General features: G+C 33.9%; 2 protein-coding genes across 3 annotated transcripts; both read left to right on the forward strand.

Moving 5' to 3' along the window:
* The first annotated feature begins 561 nt into the window (after positions 1 to 561).
* On the forward strand, positions 562 to 8004 carry LOC132294650 (uncharacterized). 2 transcript variants are annotated; one of them, XM_059792573.1, is made up of 8 exons: positions 562 to 938; positions 3075 to 3154; positions 5342 to 5402; positions 6211 to 6268; positions 6496 to 6553; positions 7086 to 7158; positions 7419 to 7537; positions 7765 to 8004. In XM_059792573.1, exons 1-7 carry the CDS (start codon positions 609 to 611, stop codon positions 7509 to 7511), a joined length of 753 nt encoding a protein of 250 aa, XP_059648556.1. In that variant the 5' UTR covers positions 562 to 608; the 3' UTR covers positions 7512 to 7537; positions 7765 to 8004. The 2 variants fall into 2 exon arrangements, with proteins under 2 accessions (XP_059648556.1, XP_059648555.1); XM_059792572.1 differs by having other exon boundaries at positions 7768 to 8004.
* A 1171-nt stretch (positions 8005 to 9175) lies between these two features.
* On the forward strand, positions 9176 to 23316 carry LOC132294651 (uncharacterized). Its single transcript, XM_059792574.1, has 12 exons — positions 9176 to 9415; positions 9656 to 9696; positions 10900 to 11000; positions 11371 to 11451; positions 12912 to 12994; positions 13621 to 13672; positions 13972 to 14061; positions 16744 to 16812; positions 16957 to 17062; positions 17855 to 17919; positions 20537 to 20593; positions 23022 to 23316. The coding sequence occupies exons 1-12, from the start codon at positions 9345 to 9347 to the stop codon at positions 23106 to 23108; spliced, it is 903 nt and encodes a 300-aa protein (XP_059648557.1). The 5' UTR covers positions 9176 to 9344; the 3' UTR covers positions 23109 to 23316.
* Positions 23317 to 23587: the final 271 nt, after the last annotated feature.

Raw genomic sequence — 23587 nt, forward strand, 5'->3', positions numbered from 1 at the left:
AAATTTTTGAACTTTTCACAATTTCAAATAGAGTCCAAGCTGAGCCCACAAAAGAACGAATTGAGTCCTAATGGACTCAAGCTCGGCTTGGTTGACTGCGGACCCTAATTTAATGGTTTTGGAGCATAGAAGATATAGTAAAAATATTTTTTATGTCTTAATTACTGGTACTGTGGCAACCTTGTAGGCAGATGTACATGAGTGGACTTGTGCAAGAAATAATATCATTGTTGTGAGCTATAACACACGATCCCACGTTATTTTGTGTCTATATTTGAAGAGTAGATATTAAGTATTCAAGGACAACACGTGTCAATTTAATAAAATATAACATATTATCTCAGCAATTTTATAAGTTGGTTAGCCAACTTTTTTTAAAATAGCCATGGATTGTGTCTTTTTATCCCTTAAATTATTTGTCTGCCCTCTCTTTAGTTTGTGTATATATATATTTTGAGAATAAATATATATATATATATATATTTGAAATACGGTACTAAAAATAGTTGTAAAAAAAAAAAAAAAAATCAATCTTTGCAGTATAAAACCACACTGTCGTCTGCGTTATCTACTCCATTACCCGCCATGAACACAGTATCTGCTCTCTCATGGCCATACTTCTCTCCCTCTCTCCACACCCGCCTATTCCCCCTCAAAACCCTAACCTTAACCCTAACGCTAACAATTCCTTCTCTCTCTCCACTTTCAGACCCAACTCTCTCTTCAGCACATCCAAGCGACACTTCATACTCAACACTGCTTCACTATGCCTCCTTTCCCTAACCCTTCAGTCCTCAAATCTCATATCCTCAGCCGAAACATCGCCTCCGAAGTCGATCCTCATGAGCATTTCGAACACCAAGTCGTGGTTTCAGTTCTTCGGCGATGGGTTCGCCATTCGCGTCCCGCCTCAGTTCGAGGACATCACGGAGCCTGAGGTGTGTCACTCTCATGAATTAATTCTATCAGTTTTTGTGCAATTTATGTGTTATTATTGTAATTTGCTATTGTTGGTCTCAATTGTTATGTTTCATCAAACAGAACACTCAATTAAAAGCATTTACTTAATATTATGAAGAAAATGTAATATAATTATGGAGAAAAGATTATCAAATTTGAATTGCAACCTTGGAAATAGTTACAGATTAGGAACATTTAAAATTATGCATATGATTTTTATGTAGATCAAGCATTTTCAATGGGGAGTAAAGCGCCCATGATAAAATTGAATTATTATTATTATTTCCAGAACAATCTTTAATTGGACATATGGCAAAATGTAATTTCTTACCTGTTGGATTGATTCAAGTTGCTGCCAAACCTCTCACAAGAGAGAAATTAAATACATCATGTTTTTTAATGTTTAAGAGACTCTATAAAAACCAAAAAAAAATCAAGTTATTGGATAGGAATATGTTTCTTACTATAAATGTCAAAACCCATAGATATCATCCGAAAATTGATCTATGGGCATTTATGGTTTACCATTATCTTATGATATTGGTCACAAAGTACAAAACTATTTAAAGAATTGTAGATGATTTTGAAATGTATTTAAGAACTCATAGCACTAGTCTGAAATGTATTTAAGGCAAATTTTGTATTTGTGGTTTACCATTTGGGCCCTCTATAATTTGTTAAAATCTTAATTTTAAATTTTTAAGGGTATATAGAAATTTGTTGTTGTTAGAAAAAACTGTTTACCTGTGTAAATTTTCTGGAAACTATTGCTGCATCAGAATTTTGTGGATTTTATCAGAAAATATTGTTTTTTATTAGAGCTTCCCGATTTACATGAATTAATTATCAAACCAAGATCCAATACTTTTATTCACCACTAAAAGGAATATCTTACCCAGCTCTTTAAGATAAATCTACTATTAAGGAAATCAAAACTACAATGGAGCAAAATAATAGACAAATCAATGTTTACAAAAGGACCGAAAGTCTATTTTTGACGGAAAACATACCACTTCCATTTTCTGATGTCTCTCTCTCTCTCCCTCCCTTGCAACATTTAATTCCCTTGTAGGATTGTTCTTCAGTCAAGATGATTCAACACTCTTAGGAATTGTCACTAAAAGATTTTAAAATATCCAAATTCCTAATACTGAACCTTCAACTGAAAAAATGAAAGGTGTGTTACTCTAAACCCTACTTAACTTCAAATCCGAGATATGGAATACAACCTACGGGAACAATCTACTTCTCATATTAATTTGCTGTAATGGACAGAACCTAAACATTTCAGTACCCTTAACTATTAGTATGCAAAACGAACTATAGGATTGGATGTCATGGAAGTACTTTATGTGACTGTATTGATGAAATAAATGGATATTAAGTACTATTCTTCATTGGATGATTATGTTAGCGGTGGTTGGAATACTAAACAAACTGGTTCTACTCGTGATATTGCCAAAACACCAGTGGCCGGATAATCATCTTCATGTTAGTGATGAATTTTGGTTATAAAATGCTTTTAAAAGATTCCTTGTGGCAAAAACATCATATTTGAAGATGGTTGACATATTTGTGATGTTGTAAATTGTTTAGTCTTTGACAGAACAAAACATTTTGTAGGAGACCTAACTAATTTTGAATATGCAGCGACTATAATTCTTTCCAATTTGAAATGCCCCCAGATAAATTATACAGATGGTATAAAAATGCTTTCTCGCTGGAAAATTAACATTAGGTGTGGATGGAATATTGTGTTCGTACCCAGGGAAAAAAAATATTGTGTTTGTTTGTTTGCTAAATGAAAAATTTTAGGTTTACCCAGTGGTATAAGATTATTTCTCTGGTTTTTTTTTTTTCATGCCACTGGTTTTGAAGTTAAGGTATTGGAAACCTAAACACCCAATCTTCATTTAATTGACTATTAATTAAGTGTTCAAAAGTTTATAGATACCATAAAAGATCATGTCTGACATATTAAGCTTCAAATTGCGGTTTTCTAAGAACTATTCGTCCTAGGTTGTTTCATTTTCTCACAGCAGTATTAGATTATGTTCTAGCAATTTTATATACTATATTTTGTAGACTGAGTTTCACCTTGCTTGATTTTCTAGGATTATAGTGCTGGATTGTCTCTTTATGGAGATAAGGCTAAGCCAAAGACCTTTGCAGCACGATTTGCATCTTCTGATGGGTAAAGTTCTCACTCTGAAATCCCCGTACTCTAGTATCTTTTTGCTAATTTATTCCGTAGTACACGTTGCAAGGACTCATCTATTGCCAAGTTCTAAGAAGCACGGACACTCCAAAATGGGCGAAGAATCCGTGTCCGACACGTGTCGGACACGGACACGCGTCGGACACGCCCCGACACGTGTCGGACACGCCAAAAAACGTGTCTGGAATTTTTTTATTTTTTATTTATTTTCGGACACGGCTTGGACACGGCTCGGACACGGCTCAGACATGGCTCGGACACACTTTTCTGGATTTTTTTTTTTTTAATTTTTAATGCTGATATGTTAATTTTTTTTTTTTTATTTTTAAATTTTTAATGCTGATATGTTTTATTTTTTGTTTTGTACTACCCTAAGGATGGTGATATATATATATATACTAACCTAAAGATGCCACAATTCGCCGTGTCCGTGTCCTAAAGATGCTGATATATATATATATACTAACATATCAGTGATATATATATATATATATTCCAACCTAAACATATCAGTGTTTTTTTTTTTAAAATTATTAATGCTGATATATATATATATATATATATATATATATATATATATATATATATATATATATGTATACTATTCGCCGTGTCCGTGTCCTAATTTTTTTGGATTTGCCGTGTCGCTGTGTCCGTGTCATGTCGTATCCGTGTCCCGTATCCGTGTCCGTGCTTCTTAGGCCAAGTTATATGTACTTTGCTTCTAAATCATTTGTTGTTTACAAATTCATGCTTAATAGCGGCACACGTGAAGCATTTTCATAATTTTTGGAACTTTATAACTCCACTGCATGCTATTAATCTAGTTCTTTTTCTTCTCTTTTTCAAGGTAGGGGGTTTATGTAAGCCCTTCCTGTTACTTTGGATGCAGATGAGGGATTACTTGCAGATGTGAACTTGTTTCTTAGGTTTGGTAATAGTGAGGGGATGCTACTCATCTCTTCATTGAAAGTTATTGTGGTTATTACCAACTAGATTGAGAAGATATGTCAGGGCAACTATTTAGTTTGGTAGGAATCAATGTGTCATCCTAAGAAGGAAGGTGAATTATGATTAGGCATTGTAGTTCTTAGAAATAAAACTTTCTAGACATATACAAGGGTTGTGTCCCCTTTAATGCCATATACGAATTTCACCTTTACTCAGCAAGAAAAGTGAGGCCTTCTTAGAGAAGGTGTTGAGAGGTTTCTTACTGTACAAAACTAATTTGGTTATTAAAAGCTAGTGCTTAGGAAAAATTGTTCAGATGCTAATAAGTTACCCCTCTATGGTGCACAGATATTGACGAGGAACAATGACATGCTAACATGGCAAATGGTATTAAAGTAAGACATGACAAATACGTGAGAATGTATACACATATAAATATAGGACTCTTATATTAGTAAAATAAGATTCTTGATGAGTTAGGTGGGCTCTTATCTTGAGAAGTTGGTAACTATAAGGTTGGTCAAGTGACTCAAGTGGAAACTTTTACTTGACAACCTTCATAATATAAACTATTTTCCTTGTCTTCTATTATTTTTACTTTGTTAGTATCATATTGCTATATCTTAAAGGCCAAGACGCTCTTGGATAATTAGAATTGAAGGTGTTTTACAATGTACCGTATGTTAACCATTCTTTCTTTTTCCAAAACTTGAACTAGTTTGAAGTTGTTCTGATCACATCCTTTGTTCATCCCATTTATTTTATTTTTCTCTGTGAACTACTTTTAAGTGAGCAAATTTTATTATTTTTATGTTTGTTTCCACATTCTTTAAATGGAAAACTTATGTTTTGAGGTTACCATTACTGCCTGCAATTTTGAAATTTACAGCCTATTGTGAGTCCCGTTACTGTTTTTACCTGTGCCTGCAGCTTGGCTGTAAGCCACAACCTCTTCTGTTACTTTAGTTGCTACTCGTGACTATTTCTCATCAATCCTGTCCCTGCATCTTCAATAGAATTTCTTATTTCTTATCACAAGAAGTAAACAGATAGCTGAATACAAAACAACATGTGCAGAGAAGAATGTATTATTATCCTTTTGTTTTATTTTTATTTTTTATTATTGGGTTGAAATGTCCAATTTTAGTGTTACTCATTGTTGCACATCTGGTATTGACTACTCAATCTTACATTGGTTGACACATGAAACAGATCTGAAGTTTTAAGTGTTGTAGTTCGCCCGTCTAATCAACTCAAGATCACCTTCTTAGAGGTTTGTGTAATTACAATTACAGTTATAAATTAATAACAAATTTCATAGTGAGACTAATTCAATAATATTGGTGAATGGCTGCAACTTTGTTTTTCTAATGGTTCTTTTCTTTCTTTTGTTTTTGTTGTTGGGGCTTGGGAGACATAGTTACTATTTGTGTTCTAGAATCAACACAAGAATATTTTATTCATTTTAAGAAGGAAATGAACATATTTGTGTGTGATGGCTACCTAACCGAAGGAAAATAAAGCATTTCCATTTTATCCCAAAAAGATGATAACTATGTTCTTAAATCACTGCTTAGATAACCATAGTTACATTTTGTATTTGCAAAGAGAACACTGCATTTTCATTTTAAAAATTCCATCACAATTTGGACACTGCAAATATTTTTTTTAAAATTAAGATTAGTTCAACTTTTACCATGATTAAGATTAAGATTGGTCATCGCCCCCACCTCCTCCTTAGTAAGAAACTCCCAGTTTTAACTTAATATCTCTTCTACTCTCCTTTCCTCTGAATCAACCTCTCTCCCTTCTGAAATAAATTTATAATACTAATTTATGTAGGATGAAACACACCATTGGTGGACTCCTTTTGAATCAAATAATGTTCTGAATGATTGAAATGATCACATGGGATTCATTTCATGAGTGGGAAAATTCAACCTTGCTCCACCTAACTCTGCTTTAGCATCTACGTCAGAATACAGACAAACTCCTGTTGAATCAAATAAAATGTTCCTAATTATGGAAAGTCCTTATAACTAAATAGTGTCAATTTGAAGTGTGTTTATTAACTTGAACAGGCCAAAGATATTACTGATTTGGGTTCGCTGAAGGAGGCTGCAAAGATATTTGTTCCAGGTACTTTGGCTTGACATATGTTTTTCTCTTCTTCAAATCTTGTAATTAAAATATCTTTCATTAAAATCTACTTTCTGGTATCAGAGATCTATTTTCACCTTAAAAATTGATCTCCATCTCTATATCAATTGTTGTATGCAATAATGGCCTCCAACTTTGTTCTTGATTCATCTATCTCGTGCCATCAGTGATTTTGCTTCTCACTCTTTATCGTGCTGCCATGTCAGGAGGTTCGACTCTATACTCTGCTCGCACAATAAAAATTAAGGAAGATGAAGGTTTCAGGTAAGTTTCAACGAAATCTTACTTATCAAAAAAAAATAAAAAATAAAATAAAAAAATAAAAAATAAAATAGAAAGGCATCAGGTAAGTTTATCTTCAAGTTAACACTGGGCTGTTATTACATGTTGGAAAAACAACACTATTGTGTATTGATGGTCATGCTGTGCCGCCTTTTGGAAAAAGATATAGACTATCTTATTCAGTTATTCTGTTTTTAGACTTTTTTGGCCCTAATGGAGGAGGAGAAGATTTTAAAGACAAAATAAAAATAGATGCCATGCAATCAACTATTTTTACTATGGCCTACCTCCTCCTACATTCAATAATGATAATACCAGATCTAGGGCTAGGAATCTCATTACCAAATATGTTAGTTAGAGAATAAAAAAGAAAAGAACCGTTTTTGTCAATATAATTCAAAAGCAGATGAGATGCGTGAAGGAATAACTTTCTCATTGAATTAGTTACTGGTCATTTGCCAATTTAACTTGCAATAGCTTTCTAATATATGCTGCTTCATGATGATTTTTACAGGACCTATTACTTTTATGAGTTTGGTAGAGACGAACAGCATGTTGCACTTCTAGCTGCTGTTAACAGTGGGAAGGTGTGTCATTGCACGCTCTCTAGTGTTCAAAACACTGTTGGTTTATAGAATTGGCAAAGCCAAATTTGCACCCTTTATGTCACAAGCTGCTAAAATTCTGCCCAGTAGTTGATTAACCCGTTGACTTATTAAATAATACATTTTAAACTTGCCTAATTAGATTTCGTAGTCCCAATTTTCCGCATGAAAATGCATTATGGGCTGCTATTTCTCTGTTCTTGCATACTTATCAGGTAAATTGTCTGCCATATGTGTCGTAGGCATTCATTGCTGGAGCAACTGCACCACAGTCGAAATGGGATGATGACGGTGTGAAGCTTCGTTCTGCTGCTGTGTCACTGACAATTTTATAATCATCTTCCTGAAATTCACTTATAAGGTTTCTGAAACACAACTTTGTTCTCCCATTACTTTCTTGGTGCTGTTTTGAATATGTTTAGTCTATTATTACCATGAAGTTATTATTGTCAAATTCAGGTAGATTTAATACCTAACTATCAATTTTAGAAACCCGATTTTTAGGGCGGGCGGTAAAAAGAGTCATATTAAATTTCATTTGCTTAACTGTACAATTTCTTTTCTGGTTGATTTTATTTATTTATTTAGCAGGGGAAAGATGCTATTGCAAACTGCTGTCTTGCCAATGTGGGTCATGCGGGTCATGCAATCGGAACGAAATCTGGGAATATTAAAACCAAGTTTTTCGGATGGAGACCAAAACCTGGACATGTTAATCTTTGGTTTAAGCTGTTGAGAGTTGAGAGATGTCTCAAACATAGCCAAACTCTATATCATGGGGCTGAAAATTTTGTAATCTAATATCATTTGGAGTATTATATTGTGTGATCTGACATGCCTATATTTATATATTGTATGCTCTGATTTTTTTTACATTCTTTCTTCTTCACTTGAGAGAGATGCATTGGACATTGAAAGTTTACACTCTTGCAACATATCAACGAGGGAAAAAGAAATGCTTTTACCTGTTTGGAAACAGGTTTGCCAAGCATGACATGATAATTTGATCAAGTTGATGTTTGTTAGCTCGGGAATATAACCAAATTGTGAAGAATTACCTCGGTTAAATTGGTGAAGCACAAAAGGATTGCACCACCAAGTTCACAACAAGACCATACATGATTTATGGAAATCTTCGTCACGACTTACAATATATATATAATAAAAATTGCATACATGATCAAGTGGTATCACAAGTAAGACCTACTTTTAATTTTTTATATTTATTTATATATTAAATGTAAGAAATTTATTTTATTTTTTAAAAATTGCACATATTTTCAAAGATTGATGGAATATATTTTATTTATTGATATAAAATTTGTTGCACTCCAAATTTTTTCACTTCTAATTTCACCATAAGTCCTTTCTTCAATTTGACTATTATTCTCACGTAGCATCCAAATGAATAAAATTTAATTCTAAAACATTTATTGATAGATTTGATTTTTTTCAAAACAACTCAAAAAGTCAAAAACATATATTGAAGAAGAAAGTAAAACAAAATAAAATTTAAGAATCACCATTACTATAGCCATTAAAAGAGTTCATGCATTTTTTTCAACGTTACTTATTTTAACAATATCAATAACTTCCTTTAATTCAAACATTGTATCATTAGTGTTATCTTTTATTTTTGCACAGGAACGAGAAGATAGAAGAAATTTGTATTTTCATGTCAATGGTTCTAATTTTAACAAAGAACTAACAAGGTGAATTATGGAATTAAAAATGTAAAAACTATTGTGTGGTGTAAAGTCTTTCTTGTAATTTTATTTTTAAAAGTAAAGAATAGTGAAATGTAAGACATTGGTGGATCATCTGCCATTTCAATTTCACCCTCATTATTCATAATAAATGTAAAACAATATTTTCATTTATTTTCTCTCCACTATATTTTTTAAATTATACCAAAATAAATAAATAAATAAATATATATATATATATATATATATATATATATAATTTTTTAAAATGCAATTCTAGGTTTATACTGTACTATCCTGCCATCTCCTTTATCTTTTCCTGAAAGAAAATCCAGGTGGCGATCATCCGTAGCCGCCGCAGCAGCAACTTTGCTATAGAGACGCAGTACTAGATTCTTAAACCCTCTCAAAAACCTCATTCTTCGATAATTTGCTCACATTCTCACTATTTTTTGATCAAAGATGGCTCTCGGACGATTACGGACGATTCGTGGTCTATATCGAACATTGGAAATTCGTGACATTTCTCATTTGTAAGTCTTCCTAAACAACAGAAAAATTCGAACATGTGGTTATTGTTCTCGTTGTATTCAACCAATGAAAAATGTTACGGAGCTAAATGTTGATCAGGCATAGCATATATAGTTCTTTTATCTTCTCCTACATTTTCTCAGCAACCAAACGGACGCTTTAATGTTTAATTTCTTTAAAATCCAAAATGATATGTGTATTGTTAGACTTAGTTCCTGAATCTGATATTGTCTAATTTTCAGGCTTGGAAGCTCAAGAAGCTATTCAAATTATATTGCAAATTGTAAGTTGTTTTCATAGATATATGCGTACACAAGCACACACATTTGTTAAGGACTGTTGGATTCAAAAATTATGAGGTCTTCTCATTTGAAGTGAAATTATATTTAAAAATAGGTTAAATAACTTGTTTAATGTTGAATAAATCATCTTGTTCTGGAAATTATTGTCAGTTGAAGTCTATAACACAAGCCATTGTGTAGTGTTAGGGTAGCAGATTTAATAATGTCATTTAGCCTGGGTGAGATTAACCGGATTTTGGGCCACCGAGCTTTCTGAGCATTGACTAAGAAATTGCGAGAAGAATGCATAGAGTGTTGAAACTGGTAATAGGTCAAATGGGTTAATGATGAAATGATTAGCTCAAGTAACAATGAACCTGAAAGTTCGATGTTGTGAAATCACAGTTGCTATCATATGCATATGAGTCCTGTTAGGCACATGTCATTTTGTTACAGACACCATATATCCGTGTCAAGCACGTGTCTGGCGCATCTCACTGACAATTATTGGGGACTTCCAGACACAATATGTTACATCTTGAATGTGTCTATAGTTTTCAAATAAATTTTCTAGGTTCAGACACATGGTGACACTTACCAGATACTCGTCAACATACAACCAATAATCTTGGATGTTGGATAAGATATTATTTTACAAAAAAAGGTATACTTGCAAGTAAAATTTTATATAAAATTTATTAAATTATGTGTGTACATATGCATACACACACATATATTTCTACATAGATGAACAAACACACATGCTGTGTTATTGTTATATTCAATAACATTCTTTTCTATGTGACATGGATACTTACGATTATATGTTGTGTTTTGTTATATCCTTTTCTATGTGACATGGATAATTAGTTGCTATGATATAATGTTTGTATTATATATGTAAAATGTATTTATTGTTGTTTACTCACTGTTCATGTTCTACTTTTTAACCATTCTTTGGCTTGTCGTTGTCGTCTTGTGTCTGCATCTTTTGTTGTGTCTATCCATGCTTCTTAGTCCCAAAGGCTTGAGCATTTCTTCTTGGTTATACATAGTTCAATGTATATTCCCTAAAACGTTAAAAGATGAGGATATTTCATTATACTGTAACTGCTTTAACCTAATGACTCTTATATAGTTATATGTATATATGTGATGGAATAAGCTATGAAATTTGTCACTCATACAGTTTTATGTGTCATCAGTTTCCCAAATTAGTCGCCGCAGCATTTCTTCTTGCTTCTACAATGGCCCCAATGCTCATCTATGGACATCTGGAAGTAAAATGAGACTTCGCTCTACAGTGGTAACTTCCTATAACCAAAGTACGCTACCCATGATATTTCCCTGCATCCTAGAATGATTCGAACGAAAGGTTGGAAAAATCAGTAGACTGTCAATATCAATTTATCCGTTGCATCCATTTTAATAATACATATGTTTGTACAATAGAGTTTGCTTATCTATATCTGCCCAAGCCTAGTTGGTCTTATTTTGGTATCAACGCCCCTTCCTCCCCCCAAGTAGTGTTTTAACGAATATTTATTTGCATGTGAAATTTGATCTTTTCAAGATGAATGAAATATTTATATTGAATTTATTATAATTTCTTGAAGTACTATAACTTGTCATTTTGTTTTTGATTGACCATACATCTTTTGCTACTTTGTTTGTAGGTTGCTGAGTTGTCAATCTTCTTAAATGAGTCAAGGTTGATAACAACAAAAGCAAAAGGCGCTTCCCAAGCACGACAAATGGTATGGAAATTTCCCCGTTGAAAATTGACCTTATTGAGTTCTTTTCAGACAAAATGGCAAAGAAGTTTCTGGTTGGGATCAGGATCCTCTAAGTTAAAAGTTCGTAAGTTTTTTTTTTTTTTTTTCCTAGTTGCATATCCTTTTTCTCATATCCACGGCTTCTAGCATGCCACATCCTTCACTCAATAAAAAAACTTATATTGTTTGTAAGAAAAAGAAAGAAGAATGGAAAACCTAATCTCAAATCCCAGACACAAAAATGAACCATTTCTATCCATTGTTCCCAGAAAAACCATAATCACAGACCATAAAACACTAATAATTGATTGATAAATGAAATAGAATACTTATTAACAAGAAATTTTTGCAAGTACTGAAGACCCAAAACATTTTTGAATTAATATTTTGCTGATTTTATAACAAGAAGTAAGAACACATGGAATAGTTCCGAAGCAGAGAAGAAATTTTTCGCATGAGAGAGGGGGAAGAGGAGTCATACTAATTTGGGAAAGTTTTAGAGAGGAGAGTGCCTTCAGTTATGTGCTGTTTGATTTCTCGTTTCAGTACTGGTGATAATCTTTTAGATTCTCATGTAAGAATTTTGATCGTCTTCAGTTACAAAGACGAGGTAGACAAGATTTAATTACAAATTCTACACATTCTGAATCATAGTTTTGATCCAAGGGACCACTATAATTTCCTCCCCACCCTCCTCCTCTTTCTCTTTTCTCAGTGAGTGAATCGGACCCAATACAAGTCATAGATTAAGAAAAAAAACGTGGGAAAAAATTACCTTACTCTGACCTAGATAGCTTTTAAATTAGAGGATCCTGATCGGGAGTACATAATATATGTAAAATATTATTTGTACAGATATATTATTGTGTTTTTTTTTTTTTCTCCTTAGTTGGTACTCACACACCCATGCCTCCACCGAGACTTGAACCCCTGACCTCCCTTTGAGAAGTAGGGGCTTGATACCGTTGGGCCACTGGCCCGTTGGTTATTATTGGTGTTGCTGTTATTATTATTATTATTTTCCAGTAAACATTATTATTATTGTTGTTTTTGGTGTTATTTGATTAGTATTTCATCTAAGTCGTATGATTGGTTGATGCCTCAAGTAGATATGAGGTATATGGAATTATGCATAGGGTGAAAGCAATTAATCAGTGATAATGAAAGGATTTCGAAGACCAAACAATCAAGTTAGGATACTGTTTTGCATGTAGAACGGAGATTTTTATCTTCTTGGGTATTTAGTTGAGATAAACTTGATAATGATTGTTTGAAGCATTGCTAGTTGTTACTTGTTGCAATGAGTAGTGGCTATATTTGTCAATATTAAGCTGTTCATTAAGAGCATAAAACTTTGGACTTATTTTATTTTACTTTTATTGGTTTTGCTACCGTGCACTGGAAAAATAAATTTGCACATGCTTGTGGTTCTTTGCCTGCAGGGGTCTGTCAAAGTGTCCATGTATAGTCCTGGATTCGTCTATGAACCATATGCACCTCGTGAACCAATCCCTTTCTGGCGCAGGTAACAGGATTCTGAGTCCTTCATTTGGTTGCTATTTATGCTTATGGTTCCTCTTGATTGCAATTTTACTAAGATGTGAGAGAAGCATTCTTCAAAGTATTTAGACTCCATGAATATGTTATACAATTTATCATGCTTCTTAATAGCTCAGATACAATATTGCTAGCAATTTTCTCTTATTAATAACTACATGAAGGTTGACAAGATCACCAAAAAGATGGACCAAATCTAGCCATAATTTATCTATAAAGAAGACATTTTTTGTTAATTGGAATCTAAGCAACATAAATGAGTCCTTTAGCATCAATAAATTGTGATTAATTAAACAATAAAGAAAGTAAAGACTCCTGTTGATAATTCCCATTTTAGAGTCAATGAAATGTTGATACTTCCCCATCTAGCTGGTCTGACTTGCAAACTGGACGGTCAAAAAATGTCCTGTATGTAGTTTGTTCTTGAAATATATAAGTTGTTTGTTGCAAGTGGTTTAATTTACCTATCTCTCTATGATTTTTTTTTTTTCATCCATCAAACTTAACTTGCACATCCTAGATGACCATTGATGGTTTTCTGACTTTCTGATATGCAAATTTTATCCTGCACTAACCAATGGTGATGTATGTCAGATTGTTCACAAGAACTGGTTGGAGAAGGACAAAAGATGATGTCATTCTAGAGGTGACGTGCTTGTGCTCTTTTAAGATTAAATATGTAACAGAATTGAAAAAGCAATACAATTTTAAAATCTAATTTGGTTTGTTGTCATTTAAAAAACCACGCCATCTTCAAAAAAAATTAAATTTAGATAAAGAGGTTATTAATACACCTACCCTCTAAGAAAAGTTACAAATACTTTGCCATTCTAAATGATTGATGTTGGTCATGTATTAAGACACTATATTCTGCAAGGCTTCAGTTTGGCAGAGACCCTAATGTCCCTTAAGTTGGTCACAGTTTCAGTTTCGGCTTATTTGCAGCTCAAAAGTGCCTATGCCATTGCTAAATTACGGAAATCCGGATATTCAAAACAGATTTTCTACAAAGAAGCCTTAGAATTATACAGAGAGGTGCGTTTTGTTGCATCTTCAATTTTAATTATCAATTATGTTGTACAACTTATCTTAGTTGTAAAATCTGATATGAGTCTTTCCTTGTTTTAAAAACAAATACAAATATTTCAATGTATGCACCTGATCCTTCAATTCTATTGGTATTCATTTGAAAAATGGAGAGGAGCAAATATAGCTGGTTCACAGTTAAACGAGTGGTTTTTAGTGAATTTTTGCAGAAAAAAACCTATTTCTGACTGCTTACTTTATGAAAATATTTTGAACTCTAAATTCACTTGTACTTAATTTCATGATTGATGAAATTTCAAATTATGTTCAGCACTGAAAATTCCCAAATTATCACTATGCTCACAAATATATTATCAAACTGTTGGGATAAACAAAATCTATTTGTTAACCATGGATGCATCTTTAGTTGGATTGTGATTCATGAAAGAATGTTTTTCCATATCATGGCTGGTGCATTCGCAATTATTATGAATGTTATAACGTGAATTTTCCTTAAAATAATTAGCATAAATTCCAGCTTGTCCAAATATCTGGATTCTCTATTTTTCAAGCCTTATCTAGTCAGACATCATTATATCAATAAAAGGGTGGCAATTTCAGATGGCCAATTTAGAATTAGGTTTAGGCTCCGATTACTGGTACGTAGGGTTGGGGAGGTCCAATTACAGTTGATGCTGAACGAGAATACGAGATGTGATTTGCACAGATGAGCTGCACGTGTTTTTTCCCCTTTACTTTTGGTCTTTTGGAGAAGGGGCAAGGATAGATAATTAGTTAATTTTTATTACTTTGGTAAAGTTTTAACGGAAGACTAACTTGGGACGTTCAGTTTAGGAGGCATTTTGAGGATTGGGAAATTGAGGAGGTCACTTGGAGAGGTTTCTCTGTTGGGGTGCTCATCGGGGATGCTTGGAGGGCTACCCCTCTCTGTGTTTGGTGGTGCATTTGGCTCGAAGGAATCGAAGATACTTCGATGGCAAGGAGAAACCCATTTCTATGCTTAAGTTCTCTATTATTTCTACTCTCTTTTGTTGAGTCTCAGGGAGAGATTATCGCTCTGTTGAGGAGATTGTTATTTTTTTGGCCTATTTGAAGGCTTGAGGCTTTTTGTGGCCTTTTCATCTTGTTTCCTTGGGTTTCGCTCCCCTTTGAGCGTTTTTTATAAAATTCTTACTTATCAAAAAAAAAAAAAAAAAAAAAAAAGTTTTAATTTTAGGGACATATTTTTTTTTTTGATAAGTCTAATTTTAGGGACATTTTAATCTATTATTATTTTAGAGTTTCTTAGGATTTGTGTATGCTTTGCGTATATAAAGTCTATTATGCAATCAAACAATACAACTATGAAATATTGATTATTATTGTGAGTTTCAAAGTTCTCTCTCTTCTTCTCCCCAATTATTCTTGCTCTTCCTCAACCCTTTAGTCTATCCAACCTATCTTTTCAATCTGTCTTCTCATCTCCTTTAAGTCTTATCTCATCTTCTGTCCCCTCATCTCCTGCTTTCTTTCTAATCCTACACCAAATGGTATTACAAATTATCATCCTAAGTCAACAGGTCTAATCAAATTTTTTTTTTTTTTTTTTTTTTTTTGATAAGTAAATTTGCTTACTGATGAACTAGGAAAAAAAAATTTGCTTACTGATGTAGGATAGATAGAGCTCTGATACCAATTTGATGCAGGACCAGAATGTATTTTGATAACACTTGATGTAAAACCAGCATAATCTGATGCCAATAATTGTAAAATCAGAAAGAAAGAAGGGAGTAGAAGGCATAATATCAGACGAGGCTAGAAGAAGGAGATGGGAGGACAGGCAAAGGGGGTGAAAAGACAGATTGTAAAGATAGGCTGGATAGCCTAACGGGTTGTGAGAAGCAATAATAATGGTGGAGAAGAACCCAGAGAAGTCTGAAACCACCAATATTATCAATAATCCAAAACTGAATATCCTGATTACATATGAGCCTTTATATAGGAAAATCATAAACTAACTCTAAGAAACCATCACTTGTCTTCCTAGTCAAGGTCTGGTCTTATACTCTTGTCTCTTGTTTTATAATTCTATGAATTTGTAACCTCCTCCAACCATTAAATTTTCAAACTATTACTAGCAATAATGAATAACCTATTTAGCATTGCCAGTATATATCTTCTCTCCCCTCTCCTACTCTACCAGACCAACCCGTACCATTACCCCTCAAGTCCTTGAATGAATTAGATTCTGTTATGCATACCCGTTTCACAGTCTAAATTTCAGGCTAAGCTGAAATAGGCATTTAGTGTGGATGTTACATACTATCCTAGCTGCCTGTTACGTCAACTTGGATACACCATACACGTATGCAGTACTGGTAAACCCTCAATTCTCAAGGTACATGCAGGGGCCTGTCTTGAAATGGTCCGTGTGTCAAATTAGCGTTTGATACCATGCCAAGGTCGTAGTATCCTGTTGATATGGGTACCTTGGGAGGACCAGAAGAGTCAGTGACTCAGTGTAGCCCAACTTTCTCAAGTCTCATCTGGTCTTAACGAATTGCTAGAGTTGCACTGGTAGAATGTTTTCTTGCTAAATATTAATTTGCATATTGGTCCTTGTCATGTTCGTATTTTGTGATGCTGCCTTGCTCTTTGTTATCTAATTTTCCAAGATGTATTATATTACAGATAAACACTCTGATTGCGAATGGTAACAAAACATCATTGAGGAAAGCAGTTACAGAGAAAATGTACTCGGTAAGCTTCTTTCTTTTTCTCCTTGCTCTTGTTGCTGCATTAATGGAATTTACTTTGTGCTCTTGCTGTATTCCTGGTTCAAGATGGAAAGAGTAGCCTAATTTTTGTCATTTTTTTTCTTTCCCCCCTGGTTTTATAAGGCAGGCCCTAAAGAATGAAATCAAGCAAAGAGAATCTAAATGGAGTGTGGTTTACTGGGAGCTAGTAGAACCAGTTGTTAAAATACGCACTTTGCGAGCTCGACTGGCAAGTATCATGTTTGATGTCCCTTCTTTTTAAAAATGATTTGTACTATGTAGAAGGCTAGCCAGTATTTTTTCTAGTATTTGTTAAAGGTGCTGATGTCAAGATGTCTGGACAAAAGCTGTCCCACTTACTGCACTTCAACATGAAATTAGGTTCGATACTTGGATGAGAGCAGTAGTGGTGACCTGATATTTGGTGAGTCACCAAGTAAGGTTTCTTTGGGAGTTTGATCTAAATTTAACCGACATCATCAAAATAGCAAGTTCCTTTTTCTTTTTTCATTTTTGCTCAAGAAACATTTTTGGTTTCCATTCTCAAACTTCCAGAAGACTAATCTAGATTTGACATTTGATAGCAAGCAATCTCGGAAACTCCAACTATTCACCTTTGTCCGCTGTTTACCAGAAACCCTGAATTTAACTCTCTTTGTGCAATTTAAATTTTCAATCAAAAGTTGTTGCAATTTATGTTTTTCTTGTTGTTTTTCTTTTTCTTTTGAAAATCATTATTATATCTATATATATATATACACAATTTTCAGATATCGTAGTCATCATCCTTGCCTTTTCCCATAGGATGGACATTATATACATATAAATATATATATATATATATATATCTTTTTGGAGGTGTGGGTTACTATTTGCTCTGCAAAGGAGTTATTCAACCTAAACCTTTTGAATGCTGGATACAAAGTGGTGAAACCTATAGGGATAACTTGATTTGTTCTTAAGATAGGTAATTCTGAAATTCCTGTGTGATACAAATATATAATTTCTGTTGCTTTTACAGATAGGTGTTGACCGCGATGACCTCAGCAAGGTTTTCATACAGCTTACACTAGAGTTTCTGACTAAGCAGGTACACCCACTGCAGTATATATTTATCTTTTTTGTAATATACCTGTTGTCAAAATTATCATTACTCCCCTAAGTCATATTTGAGTTGCACTTATATTATCCAAGCTTGTTCTATAGTGTATCATATGTGATTTGACTAGTTGGCACAGTTGGATTTCATATTCTAAACTTCGGAAGAGATGTTTATTCTCTTTGATTTCTGCTTTAACATTATTTGCTTCACCCTTTTGTCTTTTGACATATGATAACTATAAGCTGGGAAAAGTTGAATGATTAGTATTATTGACATCTACTATAACTAAGTGTTCTCAAATTGATTGTCAAATGATATTTCTAGTAGTTATTTATAACTTAAGTTACTGCCATCTTACTCTTATTATGTCCTGATGGTCCAGAATGGAACTTTTAATTGTATTCTGGCCAAGCCAAGTCCTTTGTGGCTCATATATTCTTCAATTTGTAAAAGAATGCCATCTTTCAGCTTACCAAATTTAAAACATGTGCTTGTGCACTGGTTCATCGGTAAGGGCATACGGGTTGAAGTATCTTACTGTTCGTTTAAGTTTCCACTCCATTAGAGCCATATGTTGGGGATGCAGCCCTGCTATAGTAAGGCTAATTGTTGACGTGATCTCAAACATATAGCCTGGGAAGCATGGACGCTCCTCCAGGGTGTGCTGCGGCAGCGTCAGACACGCGTGGGACACGGTTGGATACGTCTTTGACACGGTTAGAAGTGTATTAGAGTTTGATATTTTATTTCCCTCTAGTCAGGACATGACAAGATAATTTTGCAATCAATTTTTTAATTTTATTTTTAAAAAGGTGTTCAAATGCAATTCTAAAACATATTATGGGTTAATAGAAAAATAATAAAAAGTCTTAGAAACATATAAACAACACGCATCCAACTTAAAGCTCCACATTAGTGATTACATTCATGATAAGTTGGATAAAAATGTGCAAAAATCAATTTTTTGTACATAAAATAACATAATTATACTATTTTTTGTATCTTTGCCATGTTCACATTATTTTTCTTAAAATATGTTGTATCATCGTGTCCCGTATCATGCTAACCGTGTTCTGTATTCATATCGGTGCTTCATGGCATGTAGCCATGTAGTTGATGGTGGTACAAGGGAAAGAAGAAAAGAAAAGGAGATATGAAAAAAAGAACCAGCAGCTTCGAAGAGATCCTTTTCGGAAAAAACAAGAGCAGCAACAACCTTGTGAGAGGAGGAGAGGACAGAGAGAGGGGAAGCTGCTCTCATGCTCGGTGCCAAGCAATGAAACTTAAAGCTGCCCTCCTTATCAACTTTAATCAGTTCCTCTTTTACTCCTCTTCTTTGTACTTATTCCAACTAGTCAGGCGTATTGGAATTTGGAACTGTGCAAGAGCTCTTCTAATGTACAAGTTAATCCATTGAAGATCCCCTCAGTGAGTAGAAAAACTAGGGCACATGCACATGATGACAAATTTGATTTTAACTAGTGCCAATACATAAGGAAATGATGGAATTAGATAATTATTCAGACAGGGTCAATGGGTGATCAAGAAGGCCTATGGCCTAGGTTTGCAATCTGAATACAATAAGTGGGCGCTCACCTAAGGTATGTCTAGGTGATAGAGCCAACATCATACTGATAAAATTATATGAAAAACATGATTATTTGAAAATAGAAGTAACGTGTGAAATATTTCTTACGCGTATTACTGTGTCCATGAACATTATAATTTCGGGGTTGTCATCCCAGACAATCCGTGTCCGACTCGTCGTTACCACTTATCTTCTACGTATAGGAACTTGCATAAGAGAGATCATTGACATGTTAGTATATCTAGGTTGCAGCCTCCTTTGGGTATGTTAATCACCCAATGGCCAATTTCATTGCAGATTTGTCAGCCAAAACATTGATTGGACAGCATTATGACAATTTATGGAACTTTGTATGGGCGGGAACCTTCATCATGTTTCTTTCCATGTAAATGAAAAATATATCAATAGATTTTTAATATAATTATCATGATCCTCTTTATTTATGGAACTTTGGGTTTGACTAGTGACAATCAAATTTCCCAATGGCATGAGAAGAAATTTCATGAACAGAAAGTTTGAAATTGTCTCCTGATGTCACACAATATTCATGGCATGAATTTGATGCCGGAGTACCATGATTCTGGGGTCAAGCTAATAAAAGATCCTGTCTTGCAGCTAGCAGTAATTGTTGGTTGGCAGGGAATTTCAGGTATATGGTAGCAGTGAAATTAATATGTGAAAGATCAAGGGAGCAAGGTTTTAACTTTTGGATTTGATTTTAAAAGCACAGTTCTTTTGTCAATGTCATGATATTATCACGTGTCTGTTACATCTTATATGTTGTGAAATTGTAATCATTGACTGTAAGATGCCTATTAGATGTCTTAAATTGAAGCCTTTCCTTTGTCTATTCTCTGATGAGTGGGATCACTTTCATGTGATTTACATAGATCCGTAATTTTCTCATTTTAGGATTAGAATGATCATGTGGTTGGACTCTTCTATGTGCTTTGCTTTCATTTGATAATGAATTTTACATGTCCAAAAAATTACAATGTGTATCTTGTAATCTTGCAGAAGTTTGAGGCGTATGATTTAAAAGGTGCTGTTGCTTCTGGAAATAAAGATAAGGAGGTATGGTTGATAAAACTGTGATGTCTTTTTCAGCACGAACCCTTAGATTTAATTTTTTTTGATTCATGCATCATGATTTATTCAACTATTGTTGTCCTTGGATATCTTGTGTAGAATTGTATATCTGCTGACACTGGCAGAATTAATAAGGTACCCCATCTGTGATAGTAGTGAGTGAAATGCTCGGACTGTCAAGCGTGAATGGGAATTAGAATCCTGAGAGCAGCAACTTAGAGCAAATAATGTCAAACTTTAGGTGTATAACCAGTCTTTCCCTCTCAACACCCTTGATTAAGGGGAACCACAAGGTGGCAATCCTATTTGTTAAATGAATAGTGGGTATGAACCACATGGATCCCTTGCTGGTTTGGACCCACTATTTAGTGGAATTTTTGTGAGGATACTGATATCTACTCCATTTTTGACATTTTACTGGTTTTGAATCCATGATGATTTTTTGTTTTTGATTTTTGGGGGATGGTTATAAGATTTTTTATGTCCTTATAATAACCTTTATGGCTGTTGAAAAATATAAAAATTGAAGAGAGAAATTAAACATGAGAGCACAAAGGAAAGACACACAAAGCCCAAAGGGCTACATCACCTTTATTATATTCTCTCTTAATATTAATATTGTTTATAGTCAACACCTCTATTTATAGGAAAAATCCTCCTTGTTTCCTATATTCTAATTCTTTCCATTCTCATAATTTCTTCTCCTATATAAAGGAGCTCCACCATTGTATTTTATATGAATTAAGAGAGTATTATAAAAGTGATGTAGCCCTTTGGGCTCTTTGTGCCATGGATGTAGGCCCTAGTGGCTGAACCACGTAATATATGTGTGTTCTACTTGTTTTATTTATCTCTTCGCTTCCATTTTATGCTTTACAACATCACCTTTACTATATTCTCTCTTAATATTGTTTACAATCAACACCTCTATTTATAGGTGAAAGAATACAAGTGATAAACATGGAAATTGCATTGATGGAGGATTCCTAAAATATATCCCATAAATCACTCCAATCAATATTCTATCATAGGCTAAAATTACTCCTATGATATTCTCCAACAATGTCAGAGGGACTTTTTCGTTTTCAGATTTTCATTACCTTCTCCCTTTTTCCCTTGTAATGTATCTACTCCATTCGTGATAATCAGTGACCATTGCTTTGCAGCTCCATCTATGCAGGTACATAGCTATGTTTAGTGGATCCCATATGATTGATACAGGTTACTGACAAGTCAATCCCCAAAAGATAAACTAGAATAAAATTAAAGATGACTAATAGCTCAGTTGTTCTGATATTTTTCAAGTCTTCTGATTCAAAAAAGTATTAAAACAACTATGATGAACCATATGGTTGATACAGACTAATATGTTAATTTTAAAAAATGATTAATACCTTGATTGTTATTATGTTTTTTGATGTAGATGTATCTCCGAGTATTCCTTTATCATTTCTTCCAAGAGGAGGAGATCTACTAATTCTATGAATTTTTATAGAATATTTATCTTTTTTGTGACAATGAACTATTATGTCACTCTCCGAGCTCTTTATTATTAGATTTTTATCTGCTCTGCCTCAAAATTATACTGCGTGAATAAGATTTTTTCTAGGAATGTGCATCCTAGTTCTTTATATCATATTTTATGATGAAACTTACCTATATTTATGGTTATGGTGAAGGTGATTACCGACTTGTATGTGAAACTTCATCTTACTTGGGGAAAAGAGTGCTTTTTTGGGGTGTGTGTGTGTTTTTTGTTTTGGTTGGGGGGGGGGGGGGGGGGGGGGGGGGGGGGGGGTTTGTGGGTGTTGTGGGTTGTTTGGGTTCGGAGTTAAAGCTTACTCATTTAAGATCAAGTGATAGTTTGAGAAACAGATACTATCAAATGGGAACTTAAAATCTGTATGGACTGGTAATTCTGCTGCACTTGACGGCGGTAATGAATTTCTTACAAGAGTATAGTCCATCATTTGAAGTTATCTTCGAGAATATTGTTTAGCAGTATTGGTCTCTATATAATTACAAAATCATAATTTTATCCAGCTGAAATTGTGAAAACCTACTTGGGTACCCCCAGAGATGAGATAGGTAAAATGCAATGCTTTCTATAAATACGATAACCAACAAATAAGCCATAATGATATGCCTTGTTAAATCTTCAGCAGAAATCTATAGGTGAAACAAGCATAGACAGTGGGATACTATGCAGACATCGATGATACAAGTCACCATCTTTGAATTTATAGCATCTACGACTGTTGAATAGGGACTGATTGTTTTGGCACAACTGCATGTGCAAATATAAACATCTTGATGAGCTTATCAGATTAAATGTATGCTAGCAATTAGAATTTTCTGCTTTCACATTTTATTTTTCCTGCAAAATATTTCGTGACCATACCTGTTTTTGTAGGTCCTTGTCCGTGATATATGGGTGTTTGAGAAATCTCTCTTCCACCCTGGTGCATACTGGCGGCTTTGTGGACGAATTTCACTATAGGCAGGCTATCCCTGACCTACATACAATCCCAATCCCCTGTTGTTGACGATAATTACATGATCTTCTCAAAACTTGTATAACAAAGACATTGCGACTATCAGTTTTTTCTTTTCTTTTCTTTTTTTTAATTTTTTCTTGTTTAACGATCATTTCGTGACCTGAATTCTCTGATAAATAATAAAAAGACCCGCATTTTATTATTGTGTTATTATGATTCTCTTTAGTGCTGCTTAAGGCGGACACTGGAAAAGCATGAATTGTTGTTATTGTTCTTATTGTTAGCGTTAAGCAGGTGGACAACAGCAACTAATGATGTTGATTGTGACTGCCAGTTTTGCTGTTAGCGGTCACACTCCGCCATATAACTGATTTATGACATTATGAAGTTTGGTAAGTGTTACAATCAAGCCTGGAAGTAACTTTGGGGCATTGAAACAACCCAATGACTTTGGCATCCTTTCAATGAAAGAAGTTGAAGA

Source organism: Cornus florida, unplaced genomic scaffold (genome assembly GCF_030987335.1).
Source record: "Cornus florida cultivar Cherokee Brave unplaced genomic scaffold, ASM3098733v1 CherokeeBrave_3.0.0_Hap2_Chr02, whole genome shotgun sequence".
Lineage (NCBI taxonomy): Eukaryota > Viridiplantae > Streptophyta > Magnoliopsida > Cornales > Cornaceae > Cornus > Cornus florida.